The sequence below is a fragment of the Enoplosus armatus genome, chromosome 4, assembly GCF_043641665.1.
Source record: "Enoplosus armatus isolate fEnoArm2 chromosome 4, fEnoArm2.hap1, whole genome shotgun sequence".
Taxonomy (NCBI): domain Eukaryota; kingdom Metazoa; phylum Chordata; class Actinopteri; order Centrarchiformes; family Enoplosidae; genus Enoplosus; species Enoplosus armatus.
In genome coordinates this window covers 5,802,617-5,817,146 of record NC_092183.1, presented here as the reverse complement: position 1 = coordinate 5,817,146, position 14,530 = coordinate 5,802,617, and the positions used below count along the sequence as shown (strand labels likewise).

General features: G+C 40.9%; 2 protein-coding genes across 2 annotated transcripts; one reads left to right on the top strand and one right to left on the bottom strand.

The window, feature by feature from the left end:
- Positions 1-659: 659 nt before the first annotated feature.
- Positions 660-3,246, bottom strand: lrrc8ab (leucine rich repeat containing 8 VRAC subunit Ab). Its single transcript, XM_070904469.1, has 2 exons — positions 1,135-3,246; positions 660-935 (listed from the first exon to the last, which is right to left on the bottom strand). The coding sequence occupies exons 1-2, from the start codon at positions 3,244-3,246 to the stop codon at positions 660-662; spliced, it is 2,388 nt and encodes a 795-aa protein (XP_070760570.1).
- A 3,069-nt stretch (positions 3,247-6,315) lies between these two features.
- hscb (HscB mitochondrial iron-sulfur cluster cochaperone) lies at positions 6,316-11,884 on the top strand. The gene is made up of 6 exons (XM_070904679.1): positions 6,316-6,761; positions 6,868-6,964; positions 10,012-10,101; positions 10,276-10,420; positions 11,263-11,310; positions 11,465-11,884. The coding sequence occupies exons 1-6, from the start codon at positions 6,391-6,393 to the stop codon at positions 11,557-11,559; spliced, it is 846 nt and encodes a 281-aa protein (XP_070760780.1). The 5' UTR covers positions 6,316-6,390; the 3' UTR covers positions 11,560-11,884.
- Positions 11,885-14,530: the final 2,646 nt, after the last annotated feature.

The following is a 14,530-nucleotide window of genomic DNA, read 5'->3' as shown; positions in this document are numbered from 1 at the left end:
ATAAATGTTCCTTAAAATAAATAAAAAGAGTTACAGCCTCTTGTCTGTCATGATTAATTCCTTGATTAACATGTTATGAAGTGATGGTTGCAGTTTGACAATCCATACACAGAAATTCAGAGGGAGAGGTCATAGAGATCACCTTGCTATCTCGAGTATTAAACCAACAATAGTGGACAAATTATTTTAATAATTTATTCTATCTTGATTAGACAAAAACCTGATGTTATAGTAATTGTGAACAGTGGAAACTTTAAATTCTTTTTCTGTCTTTAGCAAAGTTGGCCCACAGTTTTGCACACTTCAACTTCTCCACCATGACTAAGAAGCATACAATGTAAACACACGCTGCTGATCACAATGGCACTGCTACATTATTGCTAAAAAGCATCAGTACTGGGTTATAATGGAAAGGCCTGAGAAGTTGTTTGTAAAGGAAGGAAAAATCAACCGCACGGCTAATAATTAAAGAGAACAACCAGAAGCTATCAGTATTTTGGTTGTGCCAAACTGGCACTGGTTCTCGATACCCAACCTTACTGGCAGTACACGGCAGCAGGACTACTGCTTCAGCAAGCCCTCTGGGACAGTATAGGCGTTCCTCCTGTGTCAGGGCCCAGTTGGTCAGTATCTGTTTCCATTTACAGCCACAGACCTGTTTAAGCCTGTTCTTTGTCAACTTTCCATAACTGTTCCTTGACCTCCGTGGACAGGGTGTTGAAGAGGTCCTCCTCCACTACGAGACCGGTTCTCTTAAGCTGTCGGCACTCGCCCAGCTCCACGGGCAGACACTCCAGGCGGTTTCCTCTAAGCTCTAGCTGTGTCAGCCCGGTCAGCTCTCCAAACCGCGATGGCAGAGACTGCAGACAATTGTTTCCCAAGTTCAAAGTGCGAAGCTTCTTGCACTGGAACAGCTCATTAGGCAGGCTCTCAATCTGTATTTCAAGGGGGGGGGGGGGGGGGCAGTGTTGTGATGGGAGAGAAATGGAAAGAAATTAGAAGTTGTAACTTTTTGTAAAGTTTTCCAGCAGCAGATAAATTGTTGCAAACAAACAATAAAGAATAAAATAAATTGCAAAGTACAATCAACAAAGATTAAAATGGTTGTGAAACGGTGATTATTGAAGTACTCACCCTGTTGGCTGTCACTGCCAGGTACTGAAGATTCTGGAGGGAGCCAATGTCTGTCGGGATATAGGTTAGGTTGTTATGGCTCAGGTCCAGGAAGCGCAGCTTGCGGCAATAAAACAGCTGGCTGGGAATCTTCTCAATCTTGTTTCTGTTCAGGTACAGTTTCTCCAAGTTGGTCAGTGTGCCAATCTGGATGGGAATATAGGCAATCTGGTTGTACCAGAGCTTAAGGCAGATCAGCCGATGAAGGTGCTGGAAGCTGATGATCTCCTCGATGGTCTTCAGGTTGTTGTCCTTCAGATCAATCTCCTGCAAGTTGTGCAAGCTGAAGATTGAGTGCGGTATGCGTTCTAGATCACAGCGAATGAGCTCCAGCTCCGTCAGGTTCACCATCTTCTTCAGGCTGTTGAGCACCATCAGCTTGGTGCCTTCATTATTGACGGAAAGCTTCTGGAGGTGCATGCCCACATCAGTCACCACCTGAGGTAGCTTGGTGAGATTGCTCTTCAGACGAAGAACTGTGAGCCTCTTGAGCTCCCGGAGCCCATCGATGACGATGTATCGGTTGTTCTCCGCACTGAGATTCCCTGTCAGATGCAGTTCACTAAGATTCTTCAAACTGTAGATCCACAAGGGAATCTCTTTGATGTCAGTGAACTTGATGTGCAGAGACTTCAAGTTCTCACGCAAAAACGCCAATGCAGGAGCTTCGATTTTGGCTGGTGTGTGGTAAAGCCACATCTCTCGCAGGTTGACCAGCTGGGCGATGATCGGTGGGATGGTGATATCAGGGATAAGCTCTAGTTTAAGAACCTCCAGCTCCATCAGGTCAAATACTGTGTCTGGAATGCCACTCAGCATGAAAAGGTGCAACTCCAACTTCTCTTGAGAGTTCTTGGTAATCCTCTGCCTGAGCTTGTCCAGTGTCCACTCATTGTTGAGGTTGAGCTGCCTCAGCTTATTTTCGCTTACTTCCGAGAGGAACACAGCGAAGCGTTTAGAGTACAGAGGGTCATACTGATCTATCATGTGCATCATGAACGCAAAGTCATTCTTCACATCGGGTATGTCACTGTAGCTGCTCTCTTCGCGTATCGACTCAAAGGAGTACTTCTTCAGAGAGCGCCGAAGCATCCAGCAAAGTGTGTACATGCAGATCAAACCATACACCACTACCAAGCTAATGTAGAAACAGGCTAAGATTTTAAAAAGTGTAGCCAACGGGTGAGCACAGCGGTACACGCTGTAACCTGTCAGACTCTCTATATTTACTGAACAGTCGACGCTGAATTTAATATCGTGCACATAATACCCTGTATAGCAGATTATCAAAATAAACTTGATGACTTTGATGATAGTCTGACGGATGTACAGTCTGTACACAATGTCTCCTTCTTCAACGTGTATACGGAACTTCTTCACTTTTTCAAACAGGGCTTTTGCCTGTTCGCCCTCTTTCTTGTCCAAAACCCCTGTTTCTGTTCTATCTACAATGCCCTGCTCAAAGCGTGTCTTTGTCCTTTGGAGCATAGGAACACTTGCTTCAACGTCCTCACTGATAACAGACTCCTTGTGGTCCATTGAGCCATTCATTTTCATTGGTTTTGGGTCACTCTCTTCAACCACCGTCTCCGAGAGTGCCCTAGTTGTCCATGGGGAGTCAAAGCATTTCAGCAAGATGGATACAAAGTGCTCTAGTTTGGAACTCGTCCGTGGGAACTTAAACCAAAAGTTGCTGCAAGCTAGGAAAATAAGGGTGTGAAGTAATACTAAATAGGGAAAATACTTGGCAAACCAGTGCAATCTATTCTCATAGCACACAGCATCCACATAGTTGTACTGGTGGCGGTCCAGATCATACTGGATCCCTTTGGGCTCCAAGTACAATGATGTGGAGAGGGTAGAATTGAAGTTCTTCTTGCAGGTCTGATTGACCACCCATTTGCAGGGCAGGCAGATCATCTTGTCCTGGGTGACCTGCAGTGTCCCCCCAAACACAGAAATCATAAGCATAACAATGGAGATGTAGTCGGTGAATACATCCCACCATGGTTTCAGGATGCGGTATGCTGGCTGTGTGTCCACAAAGTACCGCAGCTCAGTGATGGGGATCATGGTTTATCTGTGGGGGGAAAAAAAGAGTTGAGGACATAATCATAATTGAGTAGTAGAACATACTGAATTATAAAACCCTGTCATACATCAAAACACTGCAAATTTGGCTTTATACAAAATCAAAGGGAGAAAACTCCTTCCCGCTAATGCCTAAAACAACCTTTACTTAAACCACAATACCAAGATGACAAATCAATGCTACAATGCTAACGAAGAAGGTCATACATTCCAGACAGTTAATTTGAGGGCTGCCAGGAGTAATGAAATAGAGATTGTTGTGACAAAAAATTGCCTGATTGACTTTCCAAAGAGGGATTGATTGAACTATTGTTAAAGACACAATTAATCTTGCTTTATAAAAAGTGTGTGTCATACTGGACATAGCATTTCAAATGTTGTGACCAAACCAGCCATCGATAGAATATAAAGTTTATTTGCCTGCATTTTTCAGAATTGAAGAAAAAGGGAAAAAAATACAAATATCACACAGGCAATGATACAGCTGCCTTGAAAGTGTATGCCGGCTAAAACATAAAACTAGTAAAGCAGAACAATCATTTCAGATGGGCTTAATCAAGAAAACCCTATGCGCCTGATTTTCATTGGGAGGGCACTCTAATTAGGAGGGATACACTGATCCAACTTTTTCTATTCTGGTGCTGATTATGACCCCTAAACTAAGTACTTCAAGCTGTATTAAGTACTCTGATAGTGAAAGAAAGTATTTATAAAATTAGGAAAAGCTGGAAAAAAAGACTGTAAAATTGCATTGTTGCACAATAACAACAGTGATAAAGACACATAATACCATAGATCAGTCATTAATGGCCAATACCTCATGTGTCGGTAATGGTGCTGATAATGATCCCGGGTATTGCATAGATGAGTTACTACTAACCAGGGCTAGAGGTGGACAATATAATGATACACACCATGAGACATTATAAGCTTGTCAACCATCAGAGATTTCTATCCTTTTAACACTGCTGGGTGTATTAGCGCAAAATTAGCAATGCTGCAAATTGATGAGCAGGATGGCTTCATGACAAAATTGGATTTTATATGATTTTTGCATCAATGTAATGAAGTTTTCTTCCAGGTAATAAATTTGCTGGACTCAGCCCAAGCCACACAAACGGTGTGGTTATTTGTTTGTGGTCATTAACAATTTTTCATTTATGTTCCAGAACATGTATCATGATATTGCTATCGAGAAATAAAATTACATATGCAGTGATAGGAGCAAATCTTTTATGTATACATGCAACCTCACATCTGCACCAGGCGCACAGGCAGCAAGCCTGGTGCCAAACTTAAAAAAAAAGCACACATGAACAACATAATTTGTGTGTACGGACAGATTAAAAAAATGCTCTTAAAAGCACTTGAAAAATGGTTCTACTTACACATCCGAAATTCTAAAGCACAATAACTCCATACATAAACAGTCAAGAGCGATCCACAACTACTCCTTTGCCGCTGTTGTACATCAGAGCCAGATAAAGCCCTCCAAATCAACCTCTAGCCTTGTGTGAGTGTGACACACCCAGCATGTAAGCTTGAGAAGTCACTCTTCTAAAGATGATGTTCCGTTTTGGCTTGTTTAACCCAAACAACACGACCGCCAGAGGAGCCACCTTGCTCGCCTGCTCTCTATTCTTAGCCATTTCCGTTAATAATACCCAGAGTATTGTCTGTGGGGGCCTTGAGAAGCACCTCCCTTGACCTTCAGGAGGAGATCCTGTTTACCTTATCGAAGCTGCTGTCTCCAACCAGTGTCTCTCTGGAATACTCTGCCGTCACCTTTTGTACCCCCACCGCCCCCAAAAACACACACCTACACACACACAACAAGTGTCTGGAACTGGCATTCATCAGAGCTTGTACTTTGTTAGGAAACCGTAAAGGCAAGGAGTCAAGACGCCTGATCCTTGGCCAAATAAGCATATTTAGACTGGCAGCAGTTCAGAGGAACTTTTGAACAACTATTCCAGTGAAGGAGCCTGGATTGTGTTGATGGTTTAGCAGCATCAAGTACACTCAGTAAATAAAATACTCACCAGTTTGGAGGTGTTATCTGTGCTCCAGTGCCTGATGATGACCCTGGTGGACAAGCCACTCTCTGTGTATCCAAAACTCTTCATGGACCATTGCCTCTCTCATCGTCATGGGGTTGAATAGAAGACCTGAAAGAGGCATTTCAAACAGACAATGTGGCTCTTTACTAGCATCCTTGGGAGAACATACTTTAGCAACAAGCGCAAAGAAAGTTACCTGCATGCGTATTGCTGATCCAAGTCATATTTAAACAACAATACTTTAAGATAAACGACGTGTGCCTTTAAGGCTTATGGGTCTTATTGTGGAGTGTGTAATATATCGTGCCAGATATGATTTGTGTTGTCAGATACATATGTTAATTTAGATGGCTGTACCGAGTATCCACCAGTCACCGCTCGTAACGTTAGCATGGGATGTCTTTGTCATCTGGCTAGGTAGCTGAGCAAGCGTTTCTCCACAGACAGTTAAAGCCGAGTGTGTTTTTCTGTACACCTTTAAATAACATGGCACACTATCTCTTGGGGACGTACACTGTTATCTGACGACAAGCTACTTGTAAGCACCGATCACAATCAAAAACATGTTCTGCTGTTATAACGCGTTAGCAAACTAAGCTAGGCTGTTGTTAGCTAGTGAGCTAACTTAGCCATGTTGACCACCAGCTCTGTCTGTCATCGGAAGTTTACATCCTAGCAAACGCTGAAGTTAATACGATAGTGATATATTGTTAACGTGTATTAAAACTGCTAGGGTGTTCAACTTACTACGTTTGGTGTGCTGCGATCAAATCCAACACTAGTTTAAAATCAATAATTGCTAACAAATTGCGTTCACTGTTGCTAGCAGCTTAGCTTGCTAGCTGTTGTTTTTGCCAGCACCTCCTGGAGAGTTCTCCGCTTCCACCGCCAGGACGACGGGTGGCAGTGTGGTGCTTTTAACAAACGTAGAGGAAGAACGTTCTCCCTCTCCCTTTCTGGAAAAGAGATGTTGATGTTGTGACAGTGAGGGACATACATCCATGGTAAGCTCTTATATATCGATTGATCGTACAACAGCACCAAATAGTGTATTTTAATCTCGGAAATGTTGTCACTGAACTCTTTGCGGACTGTGTGCTCCCCCCGGGCTTTACTGCACCCAAACTGGCTGACGACGAGCCGACAGTCTGTTTATAAAGCTGTTACATGTTCAGCACATTGCGTGTCTACCAGCTTCCCCAAGAAGGACACATGGCCCAGCAGCAACACGAACTTCAAAGCACTGGGAAAGGACTCAAAGCGAATTTACTACACTAATCCAGTCAGTTCACCCAGGAATTACTGTGCAGGTCAAGTCAAACTGAACTGCTGGAACTGCAAACAGCCTCTTGACAAAACACCTGTATTCTTCTGCATGTCATGCAAAGTAGTCCAGGCCCCTGAAGGAGGGACATCCTACTTTAAAATTATGGATTGGTGAGTACCTTCACACACTATCTTACTCATGAACATTTGTATTTATCATTCATTACGTCATCTGTGAGCAAAACATTTCACGTTGCCATGTGTTGCCTCTTTTCAGTGACTACACATTCACACTGGACACACAAAAGCTGCAGAAAAGATACTTGCAGCTTCAGCGGTCTCTACATCCAGACAACTTCAGCCAGAAGTCTGTGGTAGGCAGGGGAATGTAAGGGGAAATAGAGATCAGTTGAGTAACATGGTTTATGAGTCAGCTGAGGCTGTCCTATCTATTAGTACAAGCTTGACACAGGAAATTGGGTTTGACCCTGTGTCCCTATTATGCCACTTGACTGTGCATTTTTGTTTTGTTAGTGTGATTCATTGTGATTTGTCCGAGAGAAGAAACTGTGCAAAGTTGAAAGATGGGTTTGTTAAAAAGAGATTGAGAAATGTAGGCCCTCGTAATGCTGCTTTCGCTATATTAAGCTACCAAGCAAACAAGGTCAAGGCAAGACGCGCAACTTCGAGGAATCAAAAGCTAAACAACTGAGAAGGTGAAAGAGCATTGGTTTAAGAAAGACGGGAATGGAAATATAATACTAGAAATGAATGAGCGAGTACAAACAGATTTATATTTTAAAATATAGTATGATCAATGATATTTTGACTTGTATCAGGAAAAGCACAGGTGTATCTGATGACATTAACGATGGCTCAGGTCCATTAAGTATCCCAGGAGGCGATTCCTTTTCCTGCTGTGACATGTTATGATGTCTACTGTGAAAAAGGTCTATTACAAAATACCGTACACTGTAACTTAAAAATGTAGATAGTTAGCATAAATTACCTCCATTTCAATAATAAATTATATATGTATGTATATAAGTATGATTAAAGATATTAGTATTAAAAACCCTTGTGCCCAAACATGAAAGACCAAAGGCATGAGACAAATAAAGTTTGCGAAACAAATTGAATGGTAAGTTTTAAGTATGGAAAAGTCATTACATGTAAAGTCAAAAGAAAACTCAATTGACTCAACCTTTCTATTGTTTGTGTATTTCATAACTCCTGGTAGAGTGCGTCTACGGTATTAACAACTCAATTTACTTGAAGAGTTTTTAAGGGAGAAATAATGGCTTACCTGTCTCAAATAAGCCGTGTAGTTAAAGCTGAAATCCAAATTCTGACTTCAAAGCATATCTGGGCAGAGGAGGAAAAGTAAGTAGTGGAAATTCTACCCCAAAACAATTGGCAAAATAAATGTAGAACTCATGACTATTTTCATTATCCCCCTTTTATTTTCTTGATTACTTGATGAATCATTTTGTTTCTTAGGTTAGAAGGTTAGAAAAATTGCTTGTTTTATATGGCCAACAGTCCAAAAACCTATCATGACAAAGTCCTCAAATTCTAGTAGCTGGAGCCAACAAACATTTGGCAGTTTTGTTTGAAGAATGACTGAAACATTTGTCATAATAGTTGTTGATTCATTTTCCGTTGATGAATTCATTTACTATTGGTTTCAGCTCACGTCAGTGGATATCAGTGAACTACACTTATCTCAGTGTGTTAGCTCTCGCGAATAAAAAGCTGCACAAAGCAACGTACATGTTAGTGACTCCAGCTGACAGAAAAAGGCAAATGTTGACATCATCTGTCATTTTTGTCATTTTAAAGGGGCACTCGACACACAACAGTTGTATAATGTCTTCTATGACTCTGGAGGAGCTTTGTCAAGTCAGAGAAAATAACCACAATGTCATCAGTGTTATTTCAGCTTAGGTTACGAGACTAGGTTCTATCAAATTGCATTATGGGAAATGTAGGATGCAGTGTTTTGGGAGCGTGACCCATATAAGTAGGGACTGCAAGTCAGGATCTCTCAGCTTCTGCTGCTGTGAGCACCCTTTAAAGAAATTATATAGAATGTCATCAATAAATGATGGTTTATACTGAAAGACACTAAAGGGAAAAGACAGGAAAGAGGTCTAATGTTGGTTTGTCCACTTGTCTTTGAATGGAGCACTCACTCACTGCAGTTTAGGAAATACACTTTGTCTTCTCTTTTGCTTCACTTTTGATTAGTCACCTCTTATATGCAGACAAGCGTACTTTTCTAACGCCAGAATTTTGTTTGGGGAAAAATAGGTTTGATGTACTTGGGAAATCACATTGAGCCCAGAGCACAGTTAGGCTGATGAGACAGGTAGGCACATATTTTACAACTAGCCTTAAAAATGTCAGAGAGAAATAAGACTTGTCTCAATGCATCTGAGCTGTTCAATGTGGAATGTGTTTATGGGCTATTTTACAACAAACAGTTGACAAAACTTTCACATTATCCAGTTTCCCCCTCGCGGAACATTTAAAAAAAACTGCATGGCGGTTTAGAAGAATAAGTATTGTGAGTTCAAGGAGGAGCGGAGGTGTGTTGCTTCACACTTAATTTATTCTGTACACTCAGGTGGAAAAGCACAATGCAGAGTGTTGTCATGATATGATATGAAAGTTAGACTCATATTCAGCAGAATAGGGGAGGGGTAGCCTAAACGGTTTCTTCACACACAACCTGTCCAATATTGTAGTGACTCTGTTTCATTTATCAGCACCTCTGGCCGTTTTTTCTTAATTAGACATCTTCCAGCCTCGGGGGTCTTCATCATATATAGAAAACTAATTTCTTATACGAGGCTACAAGGCAGCCACCTACTGCACTGGTTGTTATTACAGAAACAGCTTCACACGATGGGCCCATGGGCCAGAGCTCGAGACTATTGATTTTCACAAGAGCTGACAGACCTGATAGCAACAAAATGTACTCGGATCTGCCAACCATTTCCAAGATATTTTCCTCCCCGTCTTGTTTCCACACATCTGTCGTGTCAAACTTACACCTGCATCCCTTGAAGGGTCCCAAACTGCTCGACAACAAAAGAGTAGCTGTTTGTCATACACCTAATTGTCACTATCGCCAAGGATTTGGTGATAAAAAAAAATGACAGTGGTATAGATTGGGATGGCAAGGTGTAAAATAGCTCAGATGTTATTCCCCTTTCTGACAGTGAGATGTGTTACTCTGGATAATGTGAATATTTGTTGTTCCGAATGCACAGCGGAAAGAAAAGCTGTATTGTAGTAATTCTTAACTAACATTAAAAATCACAATGATACAGCTTTTCTTTCCCTCTTTCAATGAATGCATATGGACTGAACTTGCCATCATTAGAAGTAAACTTAACAAAACCTTCTTTTGCAGAAAGAACAGGAGTATTCAGAAGGCCAGTCGTCTCTTGTGAACAAAGCATACAAGACTCTGCTTAAGCCTTTGAGTCGTGGTCTTTATATGGTGAGTTTGAAATCCCTGACTTAACTTCTAATGAATAGTTTATTTTCATAACTGCAAGCTCAGTCTGTCTGATCGCCTGCCCTATAAGAACATCTTCACCGTCTGACAGTCAAGAGTAGTGACATGCATTTAAAGGAGCAGTCGAGTTAGATTAACTCCCGTCTTATGTTTCAGCTGGAGCTGGAGGGGATGCGTATAGAAGAGGGCACCGACTCCGGGGCTGATTCGGAGTTTCTAATGGAGCTGATGGAGATCAATGAAGCCCTTGATGAAGCGCAGACTCCAGAAGAAGCCAATAAGATCGGCCAAGACACAAAAGGTAAACAACTATGTCTGGTTGAGTGATTTGAGCTGATTGTAGGTCATAAATTAGCACAGGTGGAGGAGTTAATGTACCTGGTTAATTGGTGCTGGCACATCAGATATGTAACTTTTTCAGATTTTGGACTACTTTTATAAAATTAAACAGTATAAGAAATTAAAATAACTTTTTTGCTGAACTGTTTGCTGGCTGAGACGTGCTTTGTTTTAAGGGCTGAAGTTGTTATCCTTAAGATTTCAGTTTTGATTGATTTGGCGAAACCTGTGGTTACCATGGTAACGTCAAGTGCGGTTTAATGTTACAGTCAACACTCCCGGAGAAGCTACTTTGTCAGAAGGTGTATCTGTTTACAGTGCAACCAAACAAACTCATCATGTAGATATGCAGGCGTAGGCAATTTGTATCCAGGGTGGGAATGGCGGACTCTGCCACTAACGATGAAAACTACTCTATAGAAAGGTAATTACAGAAAGTAAATGCATTGAATGGCTAATGCAGAAACAAATGTAGACCATAAATAGCATCAATAATGGCCTACCATTGATGTGCAATGCACCACAAGGTTGAACATTTTCAGACCAATGAATGATGCATACATGACAGATATATCTCTCTTATATGTACACGGTCTGCTCAATTTGTGTCCCATTTTGTAAACTAAATATTTAATTGTGTCCATGTTCTGGATGGTGCACAATATGTCTCTTTGATTTTTCTAATTTGGTTTGTCTAACCTCACATCAAGCAGTTGTTCTCAGGGGCGAGTGTGCCTTTTGAGTCCCTATGAATAAAAAGCACCATACGTGCCGAACTGGAACTTGTGTCCTCCTCACTTGCAGGGAAACTGGCAGACCTGACAAAGGAGATAGACGCTGCCCTTCTTAAAGGTATTATATTCAGACGTTGCACTGAAACATTTTCTGTTCCTCCCACTCATTCCTTTGTTTGTTTTGTGATCTATGCTGAAGCTTTCATTTAAGTCGCTGAGTGAGTCATTGATTGAACTTCCTTTTGCACTCTCTCTTTTTTTTTTTTCATCAGGAGAGCTTCAAACTGCCAAAGCGCTGCTTGCCCAAATGAAATACTATGCAAACATAGAAGGGAAAGTGAAGGAAAAACTTTCTGAATTCATGTGATTTTAGTGTCACTTTATTGGATATTTTTGCTACTTTTAAAAACTTTTGTACAGAGGCACACAAATTATTGTACATTTGTCTTGCGATTATGTAAATGTATTGTTGAATGATAAAACCTTACTTGTAATGCATAATATACAACTGAATTCATGGTGATTTGTACTTAATCTGCTATTTTTTCATTAAAAGCTGTGTAGATATGAGGGTGTGATTGGATGCATACAGTATCCTCCTTGAATTCCACTAATTTCACAAGCCTAATCACATCCACTTGTACCTAATGTGTCATTAAATATGACAGAGATCTATAATAGGCTCTGATTAAAATGCTGCTCCGAGTGTTTATATGATTATCCTGCCTATCAGTTCAGCATTTGTCATGAGGGACTCGCACACGAACGCAGGACTCTCATTCAGTTCCTCAGGTTACCTTTAGGTGGAGACATAACACCTTGACAACCATCATGCAGAAGAGCAGTACATGTTGTACAAACTGGATATGAGACCAGAAGGAAGTCCTTTATTGAGGGAGACAGCCCATTGAATTATTTATGGTGGCTTCATATGTAGCATTAATGCTATGATAATCAGGAAGACCCCCTGAATGACGATTAGTTGATGAGGCAAAGATCTGAGATCTGTGTAGTTTGTAGCTCATAAATTGATGTACATTGACCCTGTACACCTATGCCTGCAGCACACTGATAGGTGCATCAGAATGTAAATTCATCCAGCTCACTAATTTAAGTTTTTCATGTTTTTCTACACCTTAGAGAAAAATTGTGATAATCTGTAATTACTGTGCAAGTTGGAGCTCCGGACACATTAAGGCTTTTGAGCCGAGAAACGGATACAGGTGTAATCACACTGAAATATGGAGAGTGTCACTTAATCTGATAGCACAAAGTGAGCCATCAGATCACATATCATATGAAAAATGTTATTTGAGACACACTAGCGTCACAACCTAAACCAGTGTGTGTGTGTATCAGTGGTTTTACACGGACACTGTTTTTCTGTGCCCCACAGTCCTCTGGAACATCCCACTGTAACACATCCTGACTGGTTGTTTATTAAGTCTGGAACAACAATGTCATGTGTCTCAGGCTGTTTGGTTTTTTTACCGTGGAGAAGCAGATTCCTTAATACACATGGATAGACAGTGAATTAAACAGGGCTTCTCCCACCACAAGGAGACTAACAGGCCTATTTATTATTCATGTCGTAATCGGAAGGCATCTACGGCGCCTTTAAATTAATGAGAAAATGTGATCGACCAACACTGAGGCCACTGCTGTCTCCCAGAACTCTTTGAAATTGAGTTTGAAAGAGACGAAAGGGGGAAAAAAACTCACTACAGCTGGGCTGTGAAATTGACTTGGATGGGAAAGCTTGGCAAAATGAATTAGGTACATGGGACCACCATGCAGCTTCTGGGATGAGTTAGGTCAGCATCAGGCACACTACATAATTTACTGCTGCTGTTGGAGTGTTTACATAGATTTACTGGTCATGGTTCACTGGGTTAATGCCAATATTCTGTACAATTCTAAATAAAATTCCTATTAGTTATGTTAATTACTGCAGTAGCTTGACATTTTGGGAAATACACTCGTTCAATATCTTGTTAAGAGATAGCTGAGAAGACAGATACCACTCTCAAGATGTGACAGTGGTATTGATCTTCTTGTCTCTCGGCAATACACGTATTTACCAAAATTTCAAATTATTCCTTTGACACTGTGAAGGTAATAATGAGACTGTCTACAGGCATTAATACCTAAATGTTTCCTTTCGTCGATTCGGAATTGTGTAACGGATGAGGCTTATTTTGCATTTCAGTTTTCATACCGCCAAGACTCCTGCCTTTGTATCATGGATGTTGTTTTCTTGCCACCCAAACTGAGACTCCTTCATGAAGACTTCATATCAACATGTGTATTGCCTGTGAAAAATCGAATTACTCTAGGCATATTAGGGCAAATGTTGTTGGAGAACAATTTCACCTGGATTAAGATGTCTCAATAAGTTTACAACAACGTGGCTCATAGTGCATGTCCTCATTGCAGTATTAATCACCTCCATATGGCCTTAACATAAATACCATAATAAGATGAACGTGTTGTTGTGACCCACATCTTAATCATAATGTTCCCTTAATCACATTAAGACTGAAATGTTGGTGGGCCGCTAAAGCGCAATTGCAGGTCTCTTGACAGAAACCTAATGGAAAAAATCCCTCATTATAGTCTATTTGGCTCATGAGTATGACACCATATAAACGTCCACGTCAACCATGGATACAAACAGTAGCCAATGAAAGGTCTAATTGACAAAGGTCTAAATCAGTGGTGGATGACTCACTGGAGCTGAGCCGAGCAGCAGTCTGTATGATCCTCGCCCCTCTGCTCAGCTTCTGTGTGACTCAGCCATTGAGTGTCATACCAATCATCCCACAGACACCTCAAGCCCGCTGACTCGTGTCTCACCAGGTAGTAATGCCATTATAATCTACCACTATTACGCTTTCTTCCCGCCCTTAATCCATGTTTTTATGTTGTTTGCCTCATCTCTTTACCAAGCCGTGTCATCGCCTCCCCATAAAGCTCCTGAACTATAGCCTACTTTGAAACATGTTACTCTTTCTCTCCTGCCTTTTCTTTGCTTAATATCACATTTTGATATGATTTCAATCTAAACAACTTGGTGATTCTTCTACACATGAATGTGACAGTAATGTGCTATTTATACTGATGGTGACAACACAACACCTGCCATGTCCCATACATCTGCTAATATGATATGTGATACAAGTGTTGGAAAATAGAAGCTGGCAGAATACAACTACCTTTTGATTTTTAGATATATAAGCATATATTCATCCACTTTCTCGATATCTCGATTTTCTGCGTACTGTTAACATCTTATGTCCAACTTTAATGGGGAATTTAGTTCATTAAAACGTTGGATG